This window comes from Eleginops maclovinus, chromosome 1 (assembly GCF_036324505.1).
Source record: "Eleginops maclovinus isolate JMC-PN-2008 ecotype Puerto Natales chromosome 1, JC_Emac_rtc_rv5, whole genome shotgun sequence".
Classification (NCBI taxonomy): domain Eukaryota; kingdom Metazoa; phylum Chordata; class Actinopteri; order Perciformes; family Eleginopidae; genus Eleginops; species Eleginops maclovinus.
This window is the reverse complement of record NC_086349.1, coordinates 18,616,809-18,641,136: the sequence shown is the minus strand read 5'-3', so window position 1 is coordinate 18,641,136 and position 24,328 is coordinate 18,616,809. Positions and strand designations below refer to the sequence as shown.

Here is a 24,328-nt window from a genome sequence, read left to right as displayed (position 1 = left end):
TAGCACTACCACTTGAAGGCTGGCTTGCTGTTTTGTGTGGTAGTATAAAGGTTATGGAGAGGGTGGGGGGTTATGCTATAGAAATGGTAACAAGGGTCTAGACGCTGTAACTAATGATGTGTTTCTACTTAAATGAAACAACAGAACTTTGTCAAAGTTTATAATCCAATTCTTAAATTTTAAGAGGATTGGATTATGTCAATAATTCACTGTATGTTTCAACATGAAACAAAGTTTGACAAACCCTGTTATTTGGCCACAACACTTCTCTTTAAACATATTTTTCATTTTTCGGTCTTTTTCTTCTGACAAGTACTCACCACTTTCATCAATTACAGAGTTGAAACTCTGAAGAAAGTTAACATATGTTTGTGCTGGCGCCTGCAGACAGGTACCCCATTCTCATCCTGAATGGATGGGCCTCGCTATTTATCCCTTCTACTGGAGCCGGGAAAAAGGAGGAAGAGCTGCAAGGATTTGTTCCACGCTCCTCTGAAGAAGAGCGAGACGATAGGTTTATTTGAATAAAAGTCGTTCAGCATGTAAAGACTTCAAATACTAAAACATTACATGAGAGGAGAGGGGACCTGAGGATACACATATGGGACCCCTTTGCACAAAATAGTTGGCAGGTTTTTAATCAAATCACATTCTTTGGCCAAAAACAACCTTTTAATGAGAACATAAAACATGTATGTTCTCCCCAAGTTATTACATGATGCCTGTATTCTGATCTGTGCCCAAATTAACTATTAATAAGGTTCTTCCTCACAAATATACCAAAATTATCATTATCTGGCAGGAAAAACAATGTTCCTTTGAAATCTGATGTTGGATATATGATTCAATCCCCCTGTTATCCACATTGTAAAGTCATTGATAATTTGATTCAGGCAAAAAAAGATTTGCTGTGTGTGTTATTCTCTGAATGTGCCACAAAGACAGTCAAAATTAAAACAGGATGCAAAAAAATACAAAAAATTGTCTTGTGATTAAAGCAACATGTTTAATGCAAAACACTCTGACTGGGCGTCATTCATTCATTTATCCAACTACAGCCAGAAAATCCAACAAAGCCACAATAATAACAGCATGTACACTAAACAATCATCTCTGAGGTGTTCTGCTGTTGTGCGCTTTACCATAAGGTAAAACATAAACATTGTTTGTCATGTATGAATTTAACTACAAACTGTACTGTTTTAAAACATGCTACTTAATTGGTGAGTTTCAAGCATCATATGTGCATGAAACCATCTTAAGTACAATATTGGAGCTTAACATAATTTAGTCCATTTGCCATTCATTTCCAATTTCATTTTCATTTTGAGCAATAGCATCCCGGCTCTACATATTTTTTGGTACACTATTGGATAAACTGCCATAAAATGTTCTTTGTGTCCATTGGAACAAAATGTAACTTCATGCAGATTGCCAACTAATTGTCAGATGTCTTAAATGACATTACAAAATGTCTTTCTACTTCCCTTTAAATGCGTTAATATGCTAGCGAGATAAATTGCTTTTTTGAAAAGCTATCGTAGAACAGGTTACCAAAAACCAAAAAACAACATGCAAAACCACAGAGAACGTTAAGAGATTTAATCTAAAGTAAAACACAGACATTATAACAGTGATGAGAAACCTTTTACACAGTAAATCTCATTAAACTCTGAAGGTTTAGCTTCGTCCATTTTTCCTATGCGTCACGCAACAAACCTCATGCAACAATTTCTATATAACTGCTTTGGAGAAAATGCTACAAAAGAATGTGTTGGCATCCCAGTATTGTCAATCCAAAGCTATCATCACCGTCATAGCAAGATTGATTATTTGTACACATGGTTTATATGTTTTAGATCCTGCACAACCACAAAATGGGGAAAAAAATGTCCTTTATCGTTGTAAGGAGAAACGCTTCCAACATCACATCAGTATATGAAACAGAAGTTGTGGTTTCTTGTAACAACCATTCAAATGGTACATATGGAGGACACTGGCAAACTATCTCTAACAACACCCTCAAAGCAAAAGTCGGTCTTAATGGTTTTAAACACTGACAACAGGAATTCTTAAGAGAAGAAAACTAACCAAAAGATTTACACCAAACAATGTTCACTAAAATATGTACATCAAAAATATAAAAACTCTCCTAATATACAAAACTTTAGACACACTGTAGATGTTGGTTTCCTCTAAGGAGAGCATGAATTTATAGCCCTTAGTGTACACACTTTACATACTTTTCAGTGCATGGACAGAGTTCAAAAGTTCTTAAGCACATTTGGCAAATGGCCTAGAGACACTCCCGTTTCAAAATAAAACCACTGAGGAAAGAATTTAATCTGCTAAAAAAATACTATAAAGGCATTACAGCCACTTGGCAAGGAACTCCTGTGTGTGTGTGTGTGTGTGTGTGTGTGTGTGTGTGTGTGTGTGTGTGTGTGTGTGTGTGTGTGTGTGTGTGTGTGTGTGTGTGTGTGTGTGTGTGTGTGTGTGTGTGTGTGTGTGTGTGTGTGTGTGTGTGTGTGTGTCTCTGTCTATCACTAGCCTGGAGGTTGTGTGGGTGGTTTTTTACTTTTCTTTCTTCTCTTCAAGAGCAGAGGATTAGTCGAGTCTTCAATAGTTTTGATTTTAAATTGATCATAGTCCACTCTCATCGTTTGCAGGGCATTTGTCATTTCCTCCTAATAATATCAATAAAAATATAACTTTATCAAACACAATCAACGTTAAACAGAGAAGAATAAGCACATACAGTAAGAAGTTTACATTATATGGATTTCTCTGTGCAGGGTAAAACATCAGGTATGCATAAAGCTTGACATATTTAAAAAATGTGTTATTTTATCAAACACAAACCCATGCTTAACCCACTTGAGATTTTCAAAAGATATAACATAATGAACAACAGTTTCTGTTTTTCTGAAGAAGCATCAACTAAGGACTCACATGAGGACACAACACTCACCTTAACCTTCTCCCAGACATCTTGCTCCTCATGCAGCACGCGGCTGGTGTGGAGAGGCGTTTGTGGGACCTCCACTGACTGCTGTATTGGTGAGAGAATATGGATTAGTGTCCACCAAATGTTACAAACATCTCTTAAAAGCAGTAGTTGCTCAAAACGATTCAAACCCTTTGTGAGCTACTCACATTTATCCAGGGATGATTTATGAACTCGGTGATGTTCATTCTTTGGGTAGGCTCAGTTTTCAGTAAGCGGCAAATTAGCTGTTTGGCTTTAACATAAAATCATCATCAAATTATATAATATTTCAGGCAATCATACAACAAATCCAATGGCTCCGCAGCAAACAGTTAAAAGAAATCCATTTCCTTTTAAGGAAAAAAATCAGAAAAAACATTTTTGGCTTTGCTGTTTGGCATCGTACTGAAACCACACAACAATAACATTGCTGGTGTGTATTCCCAGGAGAAACACGTATTTAAAGTGAATGAGGATGCATGGAATGTGATTCAGAAAGGGTAAAGGAGCAATTTAGCAAATACAAATATAGTCACATAAACAACCTTTTCAATTCCCTCACCTTCATCAGACACATCGCTCCACTCTGGTTTGGGGAAATCATATTTTCCAGTACGAATCCGTCTTTTCATTCCTGGGGATATTGCTAGACCGTGATGCGAGAAAAACGGAGGGTATCCACAAAGTCTGTATGTAAGACAGAAAAACAGCATGATGATTAGATTTAATTCAGCTTTGTTTATATAGAACAAAATCCTCAGAAGTTATGCCAGTGCATTTTCCGTGGCGCACGTCTGGATTTATTTGTATATACATCATACAGTATTATATTAAGAACATGGGTTATATATTACAAAACAACAATAACTTTGAGAATCTTCAAAGAGAAAAATATGTCATTGCAAGTAAAACAGCTAAAGGCACATCACACTGATAGACTTACAGAATATACATAATGACACCCAGAGACCACATGTCACAGGATCTGTCATACTTCTCTGGACCCAGAACCTCTGGAGCTGCCACAGTGTCAAAAGAAACCATTTAAATTGAGGGAATCAATTCTGTTTAACATAAACTACCTTTTATAATTGTAAATATAAAACAGATGTGGTGTATAAAGGATTTTCAATTGAAGCCAGATTCTACACTATGCAAACCCCCTCAAGGAAACTACTGGAAATTTGAACGAATGGACAATACTGTTTTTGTTTATCCAAACAATTTAAATGCAATTCTGTATAATCTTTTCCAAACTTCTGGGTTTAAAAAAAAAAAAACTCGTGGCAAAAAAATAAAATAAACTGGTGGCAAGTCTTATAGAAAATGTACATTGCAAAGAAAACGTCAAACTCGTACCATTCAATGAGATATTGATCAAAACAAAATCTAAATTTCACAGCTATAACTTTCAGTTTTGTCTGCGTGGAATGTGTATGTCTTCCCAACATCCAATGTGGTGGTGTCTTACCAACATAGTACGGGGTAAAACATGGAGTTGCCAGAGAGTTTAAGGTGGTGATTTCTTTGGCAAACCCAAAATCGGTCAGCTTGAGGAAGGCGTCTGGCCTTTTGGAGGTGTACAGCAGGTTCTCTGGCTGAAAGAGACAGCAACAGCAATCAACTGCCTCCATAACTACTAAATGGGCCCTAAATAAAGTCCACTGTTCTGTCTCAAATATACAGTGAGAGATTACCTTGATGTCTCTGTGTGCAATGTTGATGAAATGCAGGAAATGGATGGCTTCTCCTATACTCTTCATGATGTCAGAGGCCTCTGGGTAAAAAGGAAGTTTAGAGAAAAGAAATAGGCACAATAGAGATCAAACAGAGAGCCGCAGATTAAATCATACATTCAGCAGCCCATTTTGAGATTGATAAACCACACCAACAGAAAGCATAAGTATACATCAAATCAACCAGGATATAAATCTTAAAGGGTTGTAACTTTAACTTGATTGAGATATATAATTATCCCTTTACCTCTTTCTGTAAATGCATCATTCCCTCTGTCCTGGATATGACTAAACAATTCCCCTCCATCCATACTGAAATCAAAACAACAAAATGGACAGAAGAACAGTATGAGTCTAAAATCATTAGGCCATGGTGTTTATTTTACTACTCAAAGAAAAACAAATAAAACTTTCTCCTGGTTCACCAAAGATGGTGACCTGCAACCTGCAGAGGAGAAAACTATCACTGTTAATATCACATAGAAAATGTGTATGCTTTTGTGGTCGTTAATCTAAGATGTCTTTTAAATCCTTCACTTAATAGTCTATGCTTTTCGTTTCTTGAGATTAAAATGTTACTCTTACAACATAAATTTGAAGTTGAGCGACGTAAACTACTCTCCTCTTGAATGTAACTTGAATGTGTTGACCTTTAATTGTTAATTATTTTTTTAACTAGTTATTGGTTTTCTCTTCTTCTTATTATATGCATTTATTCTGTTCGACAAATTCTGTTGACATTATAAATGAGGGCAAGCTGTCATACATAGAGATTTAAATAAAGTTTGGAAGAAGTGTCTGTAAAAAGCTCTTGATCAAAATGAAATGCAGCTGGAAACATTACACACTTGTAATCCCTTAACTGTGCATGATTCTTAGCCCCTTTTGATGTTCAGTCAGGATTTACTATATTCTTTCCAGCTTTGAAAACACTTTTTGTATTCTATCATAACATTAGAGGTAGATTAGACAGACACCTGCCTTATTGTATTCTAGACAAAGCAGCCTCTGTCTGCTTTTTATTATTTTGTTCCCTAAAGTCTTCTGAAAACTCACCTCAGTGGGTGTAAATTATCCAAGCTGGCTCCTCCACAGTGCAATAATACAAGCCACAACTGCCAGGAGCCTTTCAAAGAAGTCCAAGAAAGGAAATCTACTTTTGTCAACATGTTTAATCATTTGTTAAGACCACACATACATTTCTGGCTCTAATTGTGTGTTTCTGTGTATTGTGTTTCTATGTGTGTGTGCAGAGGAACACACCATTCCATCACGATGAGGAGGCACTTCCTGCCATGGTAGAGATTCTCGTAAACATCTATGATGGGTACAATGTGGTGACAAGTTGACACCCTCCAGTGGAGCTCCACCTCCCGTCTGGCCTCCGGACAATCCTGCAGCATCTAAAACACACAGCAGAGGAATGAACAAAAACATGTTACTTTTAAAAGTAGTCATTGACCCAGTTCTAGTTCAAATAGGTTCAAAAATGTGGTGTTCAGGCAACACTAAACAACATTCCTTGCAGATGTTTTTTAAGTAATTACGGGGCTCAGACAATATCAGGTACATTTTACCACAGGAAGGCTTGGGCTTGTTGCAAATAGAGCTGCTTTGTTGATAACCATTTGACAAGTTGACAGATAAGTAATGGGAATACCTTGATAATCAACTTATTATTGATTAGGCTTTTCTATTTCCTAAATGATGGTAAATTAAATGTTTGGTTTTCTGACTGTTTTTGGCTGAATGAGGAATTGTAAGGAACTTGCACTCATCAATGAAACATTGTTATACGGAAAAATGTATTTACAGATTTTTCTATAGTGAAATAATAAATATCTGTAGCTCTTTTTGCAAATTGCGATTGAATGTTTTGCCATTTGGATGATATTGGATGTATAACAGTCTGAATAATGTAATAAGAAATGTATTATCAGATGTGCTGAATTCCATGGGCATTCTTCTGTGATATTTCACTACAAACATTTGGAAGACATCAGGTTTACAGACTTCCTTCCCAGACTTGGTGAAAGAGAAAAAATATGATGAATACTTTTGCACCTTTCCTTGGCCGGATTAGTTTGTCTTTCACACTACACTCAAATATTTTCTAGTTTCCGAGATGCACTGCTTTCACAAGACTTTTTCAACAGGGTGCACCAGTGGAAAATTATGGTTTCAAAAATCAAACTAGAATGTAATATGTATTGGATAATTAACAACATTCATGCGGTAGACACTGGCACCCTCGTCTGTCTTCTTCAAGTCAAACACCAGTACATTTAAAAAACAAAAACAAAACAAAAAGAAGCGTAGCTCTCTAGCAAGAAATCAAATCTGAAGAATGCAAATAAGTAGGCACAAAAACAAAGAAATGTGAGATGGGACATACGCTTCTCATCAAAAAATAAGTAGCTGAAGTCAACATAAATGTGTCTGCAAATAATAACAACATACTTGTAAAAAACAGACAAAGGTCTACCAAAGGATTGATAACTTGGTAGTTTTTACATTCTCTTTACCCATCTCAAAACTCCTTCACTTAATGTAAGCTGAGTGCGTGTTATCTGCATGACACCTCGTCCTGCTGTCCCAGTGTCATAATCTCTCAGCCATCTCAGGCCTCGTGCATGTGGCTACTTTTAGACACAGGCATGTTCCCCTCTCTCTTTCTGGCTGGCAGCAATTTGAATAGCAAAAGTCAACACTCCTCTTTCAAAAACAGGCACCTCTAAATGGTAGGCCAGAGGCCCTGGCTGCTGAGTTATATATAATTTACAATCTGTTGGACAGAAATTAGAAGCTCACCAAACCAAAGACTTTGTACAAACTCCAGAACTTACTGTTCCCATGAGAAAATAAATCTATAACTCACATGTGATGCCATCGGTGACCTCACCTCTTGAACTCTGGCAGTGCTCAGGCTCTTACTGAAAATAATGCCTGTCATTTAACATGCACAAATCACAGGTACTCTATAGTTAGATATGCATCACACATGCCTTAGGAGCTTCACATTGATCCAAATGACTGCACTTGGGTAACGTGTAATCATCTCTCCTTACTAGCTGAAACTAAAATTAAGAACAGAAAAAAGGTGCATCTTTAAAGAGAGGCTTCTATTAACTTTGACACATCCTGGGCTCACCTGTGACTGCACTATCTTTGAGAATGTGACATGGTGAACCTGAATGCACGATAGTCATCATTACTCTGTTTGATTCACACAAATCAATCAGGAAAACAGGTTTCTGTGGCCTCTACATTAGTCACGGAAATATAGATAATAGGTCACATTTACACAAAAAGGATCACGTAAGAACCAAATAAGCTCTTGGGTTTCATTGTGTTATATGTTTTTGACAAATATTATACAAAGATATGAGGATCCTTGAGGCTCTGCATATACTATTTATTATTAGTAGTATTATTATCATAATAATGTCATATATGTCTTTTGTGTATATTATTATTTAACAAATCCAATTTAAATTGGAAGAAGAGACTCCAGTAAGTAATGGAAATGTTGGGTACATCTGTATTAAATTAATTAAATGCGAAATGCTCTTTTGTAATTATAAATCATTTAAATACTGATTCAATTCAAGACTAAAATATATTCAAAAATGAATACTTGAAACATCTTTAAGGCACTGCCTTTAAGCAACCAATACTCCATTAAGCAACCAACACTCAGAAGGTTATCCATGCACAAATCATAAACATATTTCAGAACACATTTAACGTACCAGTAAATATTAGTGGTCTTAAAGTCCTGAAAGCTACATACAAAAACATCCATCTGAATAAATTCAAACCCATCTTTCTCCATTATCCAAACCAATATCAGAAATATATCACACATTGCTATAGTCTAGATAACATGCCCTGATATTGTAACTAGCTAATAGCAAAAAGGGGTCATCCTTTCACACATCCAATTATTTAACATTAGGTCAATGGACTTCATATGTGTATTTATCCATGATTTTCTAATAAAACATATATCTTCAATTCTGGCTAACAGATTTGTATACGATTTATTAGCACAATTGAGATAACAGTAGGCTATTTTTACCTTCAGTGCATACTTTTCTCCACTTTCTTTGTGAAATATTTCCAACACTTTGCCATTTATCCCCATCCCGAGCACCTGACTTGTTACATTGTAATCGACTGTAATAACATTCCTTTTGATTTGAAGAGGGTTGTTTAGAGTATTCACAAAACATTGTGGTGGGAAAGGAGAAGAGTTTAGATTAGGCTGCTGTTGGATCGGCACAGCCGGCTGGATCTGATTCGACATGTTAACTATCGGCGACACATACAGACAGGTGCGTCTCTCGTCCTCTCACTGAAGGTAGCAGCTTTTACTATCTGAGCTACAGTTGAAACACCTAGCTCATGTTGTCCTTCTCTGATATCAGCCCACCGCTAGCCGGGATAGTTAGACAGCAAACAAGTCCTCCTGAAGTAGCGACGAGTGTCCAAGAAGTCAACTCTCAACTGAGATTCTTGACAAACAGCCAGTTAAAACCGAGTCTAATAAATGCAATTGCCTCATCAGTCAAGGGATAAACAAATGACCAAACTTCCGGACTGAAATGGTGAATGTCTCTGTCTCAGGGGCGTGCCTGGGGAAAGGAGAGTAGGGGGCACAACCCTCACTACCACCCAACTGCCACTCAAATCCTAAATTGCAATTGACTCATAGCTATTTTAGAGGGGGTCCATTAAGAGAGCAATCATAGCATTTGATTTCTGATAAATAAGATATTACCAGTTACCAATAATTCTCCATCGTTTTTTTAAAGTTTTTTTTTTTAATAATAGAGAAAAAAAACATGGCTGTCTGAAACTTTGAGCAACTCCCAGCACATCTCCTCTCATCACTGTGAAGAGCAGCAGCGCTGTAAATGCCTACTCCTGATCACTTCACTGGGAGAAATGCTCCCTGACTTCATTAGTTGAAGCACTGCCGGCTAATTCAATTAAGTGTGGCAGCAGAGCTTGGCAGATTCAGCGATCAGAATCAAATACAATTTTGTAAAATTGCCTTACTCATATTTGCCTGTTTATGCACAATTGCAGCAGTTTCAGACAAGCAGAGGAAAGACTTTAGCTGTGATCATAACAGCATATTATTTGTTATATGAAAACCAATTGACTATCCATACAAGTGTGTGTATGCAAGACATGCCTGGTTGCCTTAACAGCTCCCCAATCTGACTATGGATATCCGAAAGACCCTTTCACATTCTAGATATGTGTTGGGGAAATATTTTCCTCAGCCCGTAACTTTGACCCAGTTTCTTATGCCCTCACTGAGCACAGGCCTGCAACCTTGGGGTGCTGTGCTCTCAGTGTTTTGTCTCCTTATTCCTGCCTGTTGGTATCAGTTGATAGAGCTGTTAAATACACGGTACCGGGGTGAGAACTCTTCAGAATTGGTCGGGCAAACACTTTGTCAACTCGTGGCTGCAGCGTTTGCATGTCTTGTCAACTCTCCGGCCGTTAACTTCCTAATAAACCTTCAGTGTTTGCCATCAAGTTCCAGTTCTCCCCGTGTCTCTCTGAATTTCGTCTCCATTGCTTCAGAAGTTTCCGTCACAATATGTCCCACTTTATTTCTGTCTCAGTGAATATCATATCAGTTCACAAAGAGTTGTCATGGACCTGCTGAAGTTGCAGCCTATCATTTAATTGAAGCGGTGTAAAGTCATATGATAGAATAGGTCCTTTAACAATCACTACCCCTCAAAATATCATCCATCCTAATAGGGTCTTTTAGGCCCTATCATCTTGGATGTTGATAATTTCCCACGTCTCAATGAGTTTCGCCACAATAGAAATAAGTGCACTACTAACTGGTGTTTCCTGTGGTTTATTTGTTTTGTTTCAAGATAGTCCGGTGTTTTAGATTACATTCGTCACAAGTCAGATGACATCTGCATTCCTTGCTCATGTGGCCAGACTTCAAGCACCCAAAACAAATTCCTTTTTCTCTCAGGAATTCAATTTTCTCCTTTTGAGAAATTTCCTTCAGCTTTGAGTGCCAGAATATTGAATATGATTCTATTCAATAAAGGCTTGATTATGAGGACAACTCCTTAGCTGTTATGGGCTGCTTTGATATCTTGGACTCAATACCTGTGCCCCCCTGTATGTTGTTATTGTTTCTTGCAAGCTTTAGACGCCCAACTTTCCCACATGCTGCCTTCACAGCTATCGCATCTTGCTGCTTGCTTGTGGTATCACCGTGGTAGTTTCTGGTGATGACCCTTACTTGTTGGTAATTTATCATCCAAAATTGACAGTAAATGACTGACGCATTGTGGGGATGATGCATGATAATTGTTTGAATTTGTATGGATATATATATTGTGCAAATTCCTGCCTGCTTAATAACAGGCCTCCCAAATGCTGAAGATGTTCTGTGTTTATTGCCAAAGTGTTCTTTTATTAATTCTCTTTTTATGTGACAATACATGTCATATGAGACAGCTAAATACCAGCTCTTTGTGCGGCCCCCTTGTGAATTGTTTCAGAAAATACAAACAGTTCTATTAACGGCTGGTCCTCTCTTCAAAACAAGGTTCAAAATTCTTAATTAAAGAAATACAATGGGTAAGATAAGATAAGATGTACCTTTATTAATCCCTGTGGGGAAATTCAGGAGTTTATACAGCAACACATTGAAAAAGAGAAACAGTACAGATTCACACGAGGATAAAAAAACAAATTTAAAAAAAGAAGAAAAACAAGAAACAATCAAAAAGGAAATAATTAGGTTTTGTCTCTTTGTGGATAATAAGCTTTTTAAGATGCTGTACTTGGTCAAGTGTGTGTATTTGCAGTTTTGGTTGTACATCAAGTGTGAATGAAACAGGTGGAGCTCCTGAGCCTTGATCCAAATGCAAGTTAGTTTGTGTTTCATCAGAAACGAATTAGCATTTGGGTTGAATTCAAGTCCTTGATCTTTTAGTCTTTTGCTAACATAGGAACTTATCCCATTTGAATAGGCCTCTCCTACAATTGTACTGCCTGCCATTAAAAAAATAGAGCAACAGGGGCTATTTGTCTTTCGAGCTCCAATTGCTTCTCGATTTTCCTCAATTGTTTTTTCTTCTGTCTGGGTTTCTTTCTGAGCTCTCTTTTCCGTGCAGATGAAATACTAAAAACAGATGACCTGGATTGTCTCCCTCTGATTGACCTTTTGCTGGACACATTAGACTCACTGTTTCCAGGAAAAATCTTCTCTTGGAACCCAGATTTTAAATTTCCATCATCAATGTGATTTGAATTTTCATTATCATGATCAGCTTTGTCATCGTCATATAAACTTCCATTTCCCCTAAGCCAAATTGAAGCCAAGAGAGTGTCAACTTTCTCTTCAAATGATTAGCCTAATTAAAATGGCTATTTATTTCAGTGGACACTGTTTGGCTGTAACATGCTGTTATTTGGTTAACAGATGTATACAGTTCTTTTAAGAGAAGGTGCTACAACACAAATGATGCACTATGATGAGGGCTTGGAAATTGTGCATTTTCAGTTTGTGAAACAATCAATACAATTTTGAATGCAACATACCATATAAAAAGTACTCCACTACTGCATACAACAGATTTAGACATCCAGACAGAAGTGTGCAAAAACTAGGAGCCTCTTTTGGCTTGAGTGCTGTTGAAGGGAACTTTGCTTTACACTGGGGATGATGATGGATTCACTATTATCCAGGTGATCAAGCGTTAAAAGTACAGTGTGTAGATTTTGGCTGCATATAGCATTGCAGTGACAGATTGCCGCCCCCCACTCTCTCCTACCTGCACAAGACTGTGCACCCCTGAATGCAAAAACCTAGAAATGCTGTGCTATCTTTCACAACCTTTGTATTGCTAAGAGGCCTATATTAACCATAACAATATCTAGGAGCAGCACAATTCAGGCAGTGGCTGGTGTTACTACAGTTTTTACAAGCTTGCGCAGATAACTATAGTATCCTGCAGAAATGTAAGTAACAATATAGGCAGTGGATAGTGCCCCAGTTTTGATTGGTCTGTTCTTACTGTGGAAACATAGTCGCCTGCAACATGTCAAACACTGCGATAGTTGTTTCTTGACATTTTAATGTCAGGGTTGGTGTTGTTTTCAGAGTGTAACCGATGAATAGTTCTATTGGAATCAGGCCTATACCACTTCCATATGTACACCGACGCACCTTCATGTAGTTCTCACCATGATACGGCATGAATACAGTGCAAACACCCAAGTGTTAACTCCCAGTTTAAACGGATCCGTAGGGAACCGAACTGGAGATTAACCGGATGCGTACACTTCATATTTATATCGCAAATTTGTGCATAATGTGTTCTAAAACTGGTTGAGGAACATGAAGATCTGTCCGAAAAAATTTACGTCCGTAAAGTGGTGTCTATGACATCCGAAAGGAAGGGGATTACTCTTTTACGACGAATATCTTAATACAAAACACCTTTTCATAGTTTTCTCTCTTGCTTGATGGTTACTAAATGCTAGACCAATTTAGCAATTTGTAGGTGACAACTCCAAGTGTAAATTTCAAGTTTTACTAGCGTATGACCCCTTCTCCGGGATATCCACAAGTTATTACTGACAAGTCTTAAAAGGAACAACAAAAATATGATCATCATTAATGAATGATACATCTCAGAGCCTCTGTTACATTCATGTGCTTCATACGTACTGCGGAACTAACGTTTCCCTAAATCTGCCGCTTTACAGTTTAACGTCGGACATAAATATGTGTCGGACCATCATACTCAACGAGGAATATCTGAGTGCTGTAAATCCCAAAATACATACATATTAGGCTTTTTCGCAAATGAATAGGCGTCATTTGAGAATGTTTGCCCTGATGTAACAAACATTTACATTATATTGGAGGCGGAAATCCTGAATTTGTCGCAGAAGTTGTTTATTTTCTGAGAAGATGTTTGCCAGACCGATCCGTGTCAAATCCAACACAGCAATCAAAGGATCAGACAGGTGAGTCAATGGTGCTGTCAGCTCAACACTATGTCTGTTCTTTTCGCCATTTGTTACATGATACCGTTTATGTACGTTTATTTATGTACTGGTTTGTTGATGATTTCTCAAGCTCTGCTTTAAGTCTACCAGAGGGCTGCCCAGATATAAGACCTTACTTGTCTTTCATTAAACAAGCCAGAATCAGAATATTTCTTAATATTAAGTTACATGTTTGCCTCTGGAAGTATATAGATCGAAACCCCAGGAGTATTTCAGTTTCTCAGCTAATTTTAGCTGTTGGGAATCACCATTGAATCCCAGCTACTGAGGAGTAAAGCAGTATACTGGTATTTTTGAACATGCATTAATCTAATCCAACACTGCCAAGCCAATATCAGTCAGATTCCCCAAAGACTATTTATTACTAATCAGTCTATTGCTGGGCGATCAAATATCAAACTTCCTCTAACCAACACTTCAATGGATATTGCGACAATATTATGGGGTTGGAATTTAAGAAAATACACATACAGTACATGCAAACAATTCTACCTGTTAAATCTGTGCCGTGTTAAGTTCAATATAAACATTGCAAATACATTTTTGAAATACGAATATTCAACACGTTGCATTTCTGTAGCAGTGGTTTTTGCTTGTTTGATGTTACCCAGTGACTGAGATTGTTGTCTTTACCTTTAGGAGGAAGCTCAAAGCTGACATATCCACATCCTTTCCTTCATTGTCTGCTGATGAGCTGTCTGAGCTGGTTCCCAACAAAGAGGAATTAAATGTAGTGAAGATTTATGCACATAAGGGAGATGCTGTGACACTTTATGTCCTTCACAAAAATCCACTTTTCTTTGAACTGGAGAAACGCCTTTATCCTACAGGTATTAAGCTAGCTGTTAAGTTACATAGAAATGATTGAATGGATAAATAAGTATTTTTGGTAACATATTTAAACTGTGTGTATCATATTATGTTTTCAGTATATGTTCTCTGGCGCTACCCTGCTCTCCTGCCAACATTCACGACATGGCCACCTGTGCTGCAGAAGATGATTGGAGGGGCAGGTAAAAATTGTTAGGATCAAGACCCGGAAAGATGTGTAATACTTTACATTTAGATTTGATATCAAGTAACAAACAATGACTTTCCCCAAAGATCTCATGCTGCCGGGTGTGGTGGTGCCTTCAAGTGGTCTACCCGATGTAAAACAGGGCGACTACTGCTCTGTTACATTAGTTAACAATAGGTAAGTTATTACAAAATGTTTGGAAAGACATCTTGCATGTTCCTCACAGATTTATGAATGACACTGCTGGTTGATTTCAGAGCTCCTGTTGCAGTTGGCACTGCTGCAGTTTCCACAGGAGAAATGCACAGTTTGGGCATGAAAGGGAGAGGAGTGTGTGTTCTGCACACGTACATGGATTATCTCTGGTGAGATATCTCCATCTTTCTGCAGATTGCAATAATGTGTTTTTGTGCTGGTTTTGGTTTAAAGGGCGTTGGATGAAAAGGTTGATTTACTGTCTCTAATGTCAAAGAGCGGAATCAACCTTCTCATCTCAGTCTGATAGGCTTGTTTTCCAATTTATCGAACAGTTCCTTTATTATTTATACCACAGTCTAAATGGTATGGTTGAGCATTTGTTTTAATGCTCAGCAACCTCTTTTCAAAGAAATCATCTCACTAAGAGCTTTTTAATTATGGCCCAAATTATGATTACACTTTTCCTTTCATTTTGATTCATTATGAAGAGACATGTGTTTTTTTCCCCCTTTTAAGGGCTTTTGGAGATAAGTCAGCTCCCCCTTCTTTACCAAATGCAGAGTGTGATGGACAAGAGGAATACGAAGAGGAATATGAGGTTAATAAGATGGAAGGGGAAGAAGAGGAGATTGTAGAAACATGTGTGGAGGAAGAGCAATGTCCGGGTGAAACGGTCACAGATCAAGCCTGCTGTGGTGTTGAGGAACTAAGTCTTGCTGAGCAGGAGGAAGAGCGAGGGGAAAAGGGCAATGAGGAAGAGGATGTTAACCAGGATGACCAGAAAATGCCACAAGGTACCCACATTAGTCACACCTCCCACTATATTTGTTATGTCATTTAAAAAAGGAATTATTTCAAGTTATTATAGTACTTAACTCCGTCTTGGTATCAAAGCACTTCTAAATTCAGACATTCACTACTAAATGATTGCAGGGCAGGCGTGAGGGCTCGCTCACTGAATTAATTTAGAGACCATATGGTTATGTTTTGTTGACACAACTGGAAAAAAAGGGTTAGGGTTAGGCTGATTTGGCAAAATTGGAGCCTGTTCACAGACAAGAGGATGTGACCCAAGTCGTTCCCTGATTTCACAGAGATAATGGACGCGCTGCTGTTGCAGTGTTTTCTCCACGCTCTCAAGAGCAAGGTGAAGAAGTCAGAGCTCCCCCTGCTGACCAGTACATTTCTCCGGATCCACATGTTCTCCTGCTGGTAAAGTACAATTAATGTCTTAAGACACGTTGAGAGGGATTTAAATTCAGTATTGAAAACATATTGTATTATTTCAGCCCAAGTGGAATGCAACTTGATATCAAGAAATCCAGCTACAAAAAGGTATATTAAATGTCTAGACTGTGACAATTTACACATAAAAATACACTAATGTAGAACTCCATCTGTATTCATTTATTTAATGATTATTTCCTGCAGCTGTCTAAGTTTCTACAGGCCATGCAGAAGCAGCATAACCTTGTGCGAGTGAAAGAACTGACCAAGGGTGTGGAGAGCATTGTGGAGGTGGACTGGAAAAATCGAGAGTGAGCCAAACCCCTGTCCCAACTTATAGAAATTCTTCGTCGAGATTCAAACTTGCAGCCGGCGTACATTCAGACTGACTAGCCCTTTTTTGTGTTGTTACTTTATAGACTGCGTTCCTTTCAAGTTCCCGAGGAGACAGATGTGGAGGTGTCTCCAATGCAGGATGGAGGGGAAGGAGAAACTCCATACCATCCTCCTGAGATCACAGCTCTGTACTCTGTGTCCGCTCGACTGGAGCCTCTGTTTCTCGATGTACAGAAGAGGTGTGTTTGTTTTCCTAACCCGGAGACTCAATGCATTAAGATGTTTGCCTGGTTCAGACAGCAGGGGGACATAGCAGGGAGAGCGGTAGTTAGAATATCAGCAAGCTTGCATCCATTTCATGTTTTCTTGAATATAACACTGAATCCCTAGCAACTCCAGGAGGTTTGTTCTGTAGCTGACCTCCATGTGAGAGGATAAGACAGTTTCTCATGGCACAAAATACTTAATCTTAGACCATGATTTAAATGTCTCCCTTGCCACCTCTTTACCAATCCCCGAAGACACTCAATGTTTTCTCCTTATCAGTAATTCCTCTTAAGACATGAATCATCATCATATGCGATTGCATATTGAGCAAAGAAAGTACTTCTAGCAGTAACACAAGTTTTTTGATCTTGAGGGATTTGTTTTCACAGCAGTCAGTTAGATGTTTCATAAGCGCACGTGTGACCTTGACAATGGTTCTCTTCTATGTTAGTGTTCAGTTGAGCCAGCATGTTTAAGCAGCTAATTTGAATGAATCCCTTATTAGTCGAAATTCATTCAGTGAAAGTAATCCCATGTCTAATAGTTAAAACTTTTGTAATGAAACATTTTCATATTCATGTTAAGTATTTTCAAAACAAGGGAGGAGTATTAGTTGTAATTTATGAATTGATTTTTGATCAATTTCATTTTGAGTTTTTATTTATATTTTAAATAGCGGGCGTATTTCCTTTTTTGTTTTATACTAACAATAGAAATAATCCTTGAAAACATAAAGTAAAGGATCTGATTTAGCATGGCCGTCGTATAGCTCAGTGGGTAGAGCAGGCGGCCATATATTGGGGTTTGATCCCCATGTGGTGGACCCAGGTTCGAATCCGGAGTCCCTTTGCTGCGCGTTTTCCCCTCTGTCTCCCCGTTTCTGAACTGCGATATATTAAAGGCACTGGTTGCCCAAATTGTTTTTTTTAAATAAAAATAAATACAGAAGCATGACAACAATTTTTATTAAGTCGCTAAGCTGACAACATCATTACATCACTCACATGTGCACATTTACTCTTATACTTGTTACTGTCCTGACAGGAAAGGAACAATACTGCAGCCTGCTGAAGTGAAACATATTGTCACAGAGTATGTGAAGAAGAATGAACTGGTGGATGAAAATAATAAGAAGTAAGTAAGAAAATATATCAAAACATCTCGTAAAGCTATGATTTGTTACCATTTAATGTTTATCTTGATAATCATAACAATATGTTTATCGATCACACAATCAAAATGTGCTAGAGAGCTGACAGTAAGGGTCAGTTTGAGTTTTAACAACAAAACCGTATCAGGTTTTTTTTCTTTACTAGGAGCAATGCTTAAAAGGCAGCCTTTATGGCCGCTAAACTAATATATTGTTTACCATGTAATGTTATCATTAAAATGTGACTCTGAAAAAAGTGAAGACATCTCATGTTTCCTTTTAGGTCATGGAAATAGTGCATCTTCAGATGTGAAACAAATTGATAATGAGGAATGGGAGAAATGGAATAAAACCTGCCATGCCACTGGCAAAGCTGAAAGGGTTCGTTTAGATGTGTTGAAGTTTTATGAGGTTCTTATCCATAGTCAAAGTACAACCTTCAGTGTATGGCGGTTTGCATGCCCCTCTGATTGAGAAGCAGATGGGAGTTACCGCACGGAAGGAAAGTAATGTACTGCGGAAGGGGGGACAGCTAAAACAAAAGCAAAGGAATGGATGTTTAGTGTATTTAGAATATTTTTAAGCTTTAACTCTCAGCTACAGACGTGGACAAAAGTGTTGGTACCCTTCCGTTAAAATAAGGAAAACCCACAATGGTCACTGAAATAACTTGAAACTGACAAAAGTAATAATAAATAAAAATGTGTTGAAAAATAACGAATGAAAATCAGACATTGCTTTTGAATTGTGGTTCAACAGAACCTTTTAAAAAACAAAATAATGAAACTGGCCTGGACAAAAGTGATGGTACCCTTAAGTTAATATTTTGTTGCACAACCTTTTGACTCAATCACTGCAATCAAGCGATTTTTGTATCTCTCAATGAGACTTCTGCACCTGTCGAGGGGTATTTTGACCCACTCCTCGTTAACAAACTGCTCCAGCTGTCTCAGGTTTGAAGGGTGCCATCTCCAGACTGCATGTTTCAGCTCCTTCCACAGATGTTCAATAGGGTTTAGATCAGGGCTCATAGAAGGCCACTTCAGAATAGTCCAACGTTTTGTTCTGAGCCATTCAGAATGCCTTGATAGTCTTGAGATTTCATGATACCCTGCACAGATTCAACACACCCTCTGCCAGATGCAATAAAGCAGCCCCAGAAAATAACCGAGCCTCCTCCATATTTCACAATAGGTATAGTGTTCTTTTCTTTGTGTGCTTCATTTTTGCGTCTGTCAACACAGAGCTGATGTGACATGCCAAAAAGTTCCAGTCCAAAAAGTTTGTCTCATCTGTCCAAAGGACATTCTCCCAGAAGCTTTGTGGCTTGTGAACATGCATTGTGGCAAATTCCATTCTCGCTTAGTGGTGTCCTCCTCAGTCGTCTTCCATTAAGTCCTCTGGCTCAACCGGCGGCGGATGGTGCAATCTGACACTGATGTACCTTGACCTTGGAGTTCACCTCTAATATCTTTGGAAGTTGTTTGGGGTTCTTTGGGTACCATTCGTATTATCAGTCTCTTCAATTTGTCATCAATTTTCCTCTTGCGGCCACGTCCAGGGAGGTTGGCTACAGTCCCAAGGACCTTAAACTTCTGAATAATATGTGCAACTGTAGTCACAGGAACATCCCGCTGCTTGAAAATGGTCTTGTCTATCACTTTCTTTCTAATATCCTGAGACAACTCTCTCCTTAGCTTTCTTTGCTCCATGTTCAGTGTGGTACACACCATGACACTAAACAGCACAGTGACTACTTTTCACCCTTTAAATAGGCAGACTGACTGATTACAAGTCTGAAGACACCTGTGATGCTAATTACAGGACACACCTTAGTTTAACATGACCCTGTGGTCAAATTATTTTCAGTCTGTCCTAGGGGTACCATCATTTCTGTCCAGGCCAGTTTCAGTATTTTGTTTATTTAAATGATTCTGTTGAACCACAATTCAAAAGCAATGTCTGATTTTCATTCGTTATTTTTCAACACATTTTTATTTACTATTACTTTTGTCAGTTTCAAGTTATTTCAGTGACCATTGTGGGTTTTCTTTAACGGAAGGGTACCAACGATTTCGTTCACGTCTGTATGTCTGACTAGGAACTGAAGCCGTTATCTGTGTTCTTTTCAACCACCAGGCTCTTGAAGAGAACACAGCGGGTCAACACTTTATGATTGTTAGTTATTTTTTGTTATTGTGTGAGGTTAGTTTGGATTACCCAAAGTCATACAATAACACTAAATTACTGATTGAGTCAGCGGTAGACCCGCAACACTTGTTCTGCAAGGTAAAATAAATGAACAAACTATTTTTTCAATGGAGTCTAGTGGCTTTAAAGAGAGCATAGATGTATATAACGCCTTCAGTTCCCCACTGGAAAGGGCTGTCTCATAGCAAGGCCAAAATAAAGTAAATATTGCATTCAGTAAAACAGATTTTCTTTTAGGTAGGCCTTTTTTTAAGTGGCTAAAATATTGTTGCTGCTAATTCAGTACACAGTTGTTGTTAGTTTCATTGTAGGTACTCCTACCTGCTGCTTGTAACCAGGTTTGTTCCAACCACCATCTACTGAAATAATATAGATGAGTGCCTCGCACAACCCGCTCCATAAAATTGGAACTATCCCTTTTACAAGGCAGAGCATTTCTTGTCAAGTGGCATCCATCCAATGTTTATTATTTTAAAGTTTTCTCCCATCTTAACAGTTACGTGACTGTAAACCCTATTCTGTGTGACTGCTTGCTGGAGAAATCAGAGTACCAGGAAATCGAGTCCCTCAAGTGGGATGACCTTTTCAGCAGGTGATTAATCATTATTTTCTGTGCAATGTAAAACACCAAATGTGGTTATTTGATGAGTTGTATCACACATGCTTAACGTTCTGTATATAGTCCTGTATATAAACCTATTATGTTGTTATAGATTAACAATTTATCAATAAAAATATATACATTGATCCTTTATACCAACATGTGAATACACTGTAATGCATGCAGAGGGAGACCTTCAGCATCGTTATTGAAGGATGCAGGATGAAATAATCATCCTAATGCAAATGGGGTAATCCAAATCTGATCTGTAAACAATAATACAGCTGCTCTGAAGTCTTTCCATCCAAACATCTGGTTTGTCATCGCTGCTCTGAAAAAACGTTGGGTGCAATATTTAAGAAACCAAGACACAGCCCGTAATGTTTTCTGCCTTTTGCCTGAAGACATTCCACTTCATCCATCGTCTCAGACTTTAATTAGAGTTTTGATGGGACTCATTAGAATCTCAGCAGAAGTTTGAGGCACTGGTTGGGAAAAGGGAAAACACCACCCTTGCATTACTTTTCTCAACACTGAAAGACTCTCAAATTTAAGATAGAAATCCCTTTTGTTTACGACGAAAAGGTGTTTCTCAAGATTCCTACATCTGCATTAAGGTGTTGCAGTGTCTGTAGCTACACTGTAATTGCATGCAAAGACTCTTTAGGGGCTACAGAGCTGCAACATGTTCTTAATTTCCGGTTACTGGTGCAGCTGATATTGGAAACTGGTGATGAATAGTAAAACCAGACCAATCTGTATTTGATTTAGCAAAACCTTTTCCATTCAGTCCTTAATTACTTACTTGATTGCGTGTCTTAGTTATTATCTTCTTTGAAACATTTTAATTTTGTGAGACATTTTTTGTGCAAACCTTCACATTGTTGCTCTCAATGTGAAAGTGAATGTACAAACAAAAATACAGCTTATGTTTACTGTACACTGAGTTTTTGGTGATCATTTTATGTACCTGATTACCCAATTCAACGGTTTTCCTGTCCATCTTTCCATGTATCCATCTGTCCATCATCTAACTTTTGCTGTAGGTTAAACAGTGCCTCCTAATTTTCACAGGACGTTGGGAAGAATGCAGGAGTGCTATCAAATTGTGTTCCCTGGAAAAAGACCCGTACAGAAGAAGGGCCACATCGAACCCATAGACATTGCTGTGGCTTCTCGAGGCTCTAATAAGAAGGTTACAACCTTTACTTAAATATCCTAAATTGAATGCTGTTGATCAGCAGGAATTGCTTCTACCAATCCTGATGAATGATAGCTTTGGGAGTCTAGAGAAATGCTAGCGGCTCTGTGAGACTGAACGATGGCACAGAAGTAGAGCTAAATTATAACTTTAAACATTGTAGGGGGACATTGTGAACTCAAACATTCTTTTTAATTTTTGGCTGATACAAGCGGTAAACTGGAGTCCATGTATTTGTATAGCTATAATCATTTCCATATGCTAACTATAGGTGACTCTAATAAAGAATCTGGAAGTGTATGGTTTGGATCCTGCGGTCGTGGCCACTGCTTTGCAGCGTAGAGTTCAGGCCAGCTCCGTTTTACAACCAATCCCTGGATCCAAGGACAAAGTCCTGGTCCAGATCCAAGGCAACCAGATTCATCAAGCTGGAAATTTGCTGCTAGGTTTGAATCTTAATATTTGTTTATTTGATTGCTTTATTTATGCACAAATAACTTTTTACTAATGTTTTTTTTCTATTTCAGATCATTATCAAATTCCTCGCAAGTACATTAACGGACTAGAAAAAGCCCAGAAAGGTGGAAAGAAGAAGTAACAGTTCAACTTGCTGTACCAACCATTTACTGTCTTTATTGCTGCTGTATGTCAACACACCAACATCCAACTTTTGGCTATTCATGAACAGTTATTAAAAGTGGTTTATAGAGGATAAATTAAACCTCACAGGCACAGTTTCCCTTTGAAGTGATATGTTTCCAATGGTGAATATCATTTCTGGAGAAAACTCTTCAAGAAGGTTAAAACATCATGTTTAATCATCAGATACACATTCAGTTAAACTAATCGATGTGTATACCCAGTTTACAGCTTTCCCCCCAAAAACATTTTTTCTGGACATTCGATGGCATTTTTAGACAACAGACAGTGAAGAGATGACAGACAGGAAGTGAGGGCTAGATGGGCTATAACATGTAAACGGTCACCAGCCTGACGCAGACTGCTGTCCCCTCCTTAACTCCTCGGCTGGTAGGCTAAATACAGACAGCATTTCTTAACTTGCGTTCAAACATTCGCAGCTGAAAGCTCCAATAAACAGTGAGGGCTGGGTCATGGTAGTGAACCCACATTTCAGATCTGTAGCTTTTGTTTAAAACACTGCAGTCAACAACGAAATGTAAATAAAAAATTACAAAAGTGACAAACCTGTTTTCTGCAGTTATTCATAGAATTCAAGGCAACAGCATCAAACATATCACATAACTGCATCAAAGTTGTTTTTGTAACTTTCTTGTGATGGACTCAACCCAAACTAAGGCTTTGTGCAATTATACAGCAGTTAGGTTGAGGTCAGGGCTCTGGGACCAGGCTAGTGTTACATGTGCACATTTGCTTTCCAAGTCTTTGTCACGTTTGTGGTCTTCTTGATGATGATGATGTTAGTCAAAGAAGAGGAAATTCTGCCAATTTTTTCCCTGTAGACAATCCAGATATTGTGTATATATTGTGTAGATCTTGCTCGACCAAGTCCATGCTTTGAGCAGAGGATGGGAGAGGCATATTCCCCTCACTTTTTGAAATTCTGGAGATCCAGCAAGTGGTTAAAATAATGTGCAGACTTTTGTTTAGGTTCTTACAGGCTGCCATACCTTGTGATGGTGGTTGCTTTTTGCAGCCTGAAAAGAATACAAGCAGTTTTTACTCCGCGTACCACAAATATTTTTTATTAGTTAATTCCCGTCAAAATATATCGGCTATTACTGATTTTTGAGCTATGACACTTTACAGCGCCATCCAAATTATAGGTATTCTAGATTTGGTAATGTTTTTATATTAAAAAATGTGTGAGTTACAAGTAATGATTGCCATGAATGAGGTATTTTTATATGATGTTTGAGGCCTCTTTGAAAATATGTAATTTAGTTTTTTTATTTAATGAGGGAAAAATACTTCGAACGGAAAATACAGGAAGTCGACTTTTGAGATGTTTAAACTTTGAGTAAAAATATAGGCCTTACATCATCTGTATCAAAGCATATCTCTTTGATACAGAAACATCATTGCTTATCATACAATAGTAATTAAATAATAAATAGGTATATATCTTTTTTTGCTAAAAATATAAATGTTAAGAACATATTTGTCATGATAGATGTGTACTAGAAAGAGAAGACCGACAAAAGTTGTGAAGTCAGGAGCTCTTGTTTGTTCGATGTAAGTTTAGAAAGTAACCAATTGCAGGTGTTTTATTCTGTAATGTAAAGCTACTATGTCAAACAGGAGGGATGTGAGTCAGGATTGTTAACACTGGAAAATCCATTT

General features: G+C 37.9%; 2 protein-coding genes across 4 annotated transcripts; one reads left to right on the top strand and one right to left on the bottom strand.

The window, feature by feature from the left end:
- Positions 1-504: 504 nt before the first annotated feature.
- Positions 505-9,307, bottom strand: LOC134864923 (MAP kinase-activated protein kinase 2-like). Of its 3 annotated transcripts, none has more exons than XM_063884274.1 (10): positions 8,807-9,307; positions 5,989-6,128; positions 4,973-5,037; positions 4,687-4,766; positions 4,461-4,587; positions 3,933-4,008; positions 3,552-3,676; positions 3,157-3,242; positions 2,972-3,049; positions 505-2,687 (listed from the first exon to the last, which is right to left on the bottom strand). In XM_063884274.1, exons 1-10 carry the CDS (start codon positions 9,032-9,034, stop codon positions 2,547-2,549), a joined length of 1,146 nt encoding a protein of 381 aa, XP_063740344.1. In that variant the 5' UTR covers positions 9,035-9,307; the 3' UTR covers positions 505-2,546. The 3 variants fall into 3 exon arrangements, with proteins under 3 accessions (XP_063740344.1, XP_063740352.1, XP_063740336.1); XM_063884282.1 differs by having other exon boundaries at positions 506-2,687; positions 2,972-3,052; positions 9,126-9,302; XM_063884266.1 differs by having other exon boundaries at positions 507-2,687; positions 2,972-3,052.
- A 4,207-nt stretch (positions 9,308-13,514) lies between these two features.
- On the top strand, positions 13,515-23,196 carry eif2d (eukaryotic translation initiation factor 2D). The gene is made up of 15 exons (XM_063881116.1): positions 13,515-13,755; positions 14,437-14,627; positions 14,727-14,810; positions 14,902-14,992; positions 15,073-15,180; positions 15,530-15,807; positions 16,108-16,225; positions 16,303-16,348; positions 16,445-16,551; positions 16,660-16,815; positions 17,888-17,977; positions 20,701-20,796; positions 21,880-22,000; positions 22,278-22,452; positions 22,534-23,196. Exons 1-15 carry the CDS (start codon positions 13,700-13,702, stop codon positions 22,602-22,604), a joined length of 1,788 nt encoding a protein of 595 aa, XP_063737186.1. The 5' UTR covers positions 13,515-13,699; the 3' UTR covers positions 22,605-23,196.
- Positions 23,197-24,328: the final 1,132 nt, after the last annotated feature.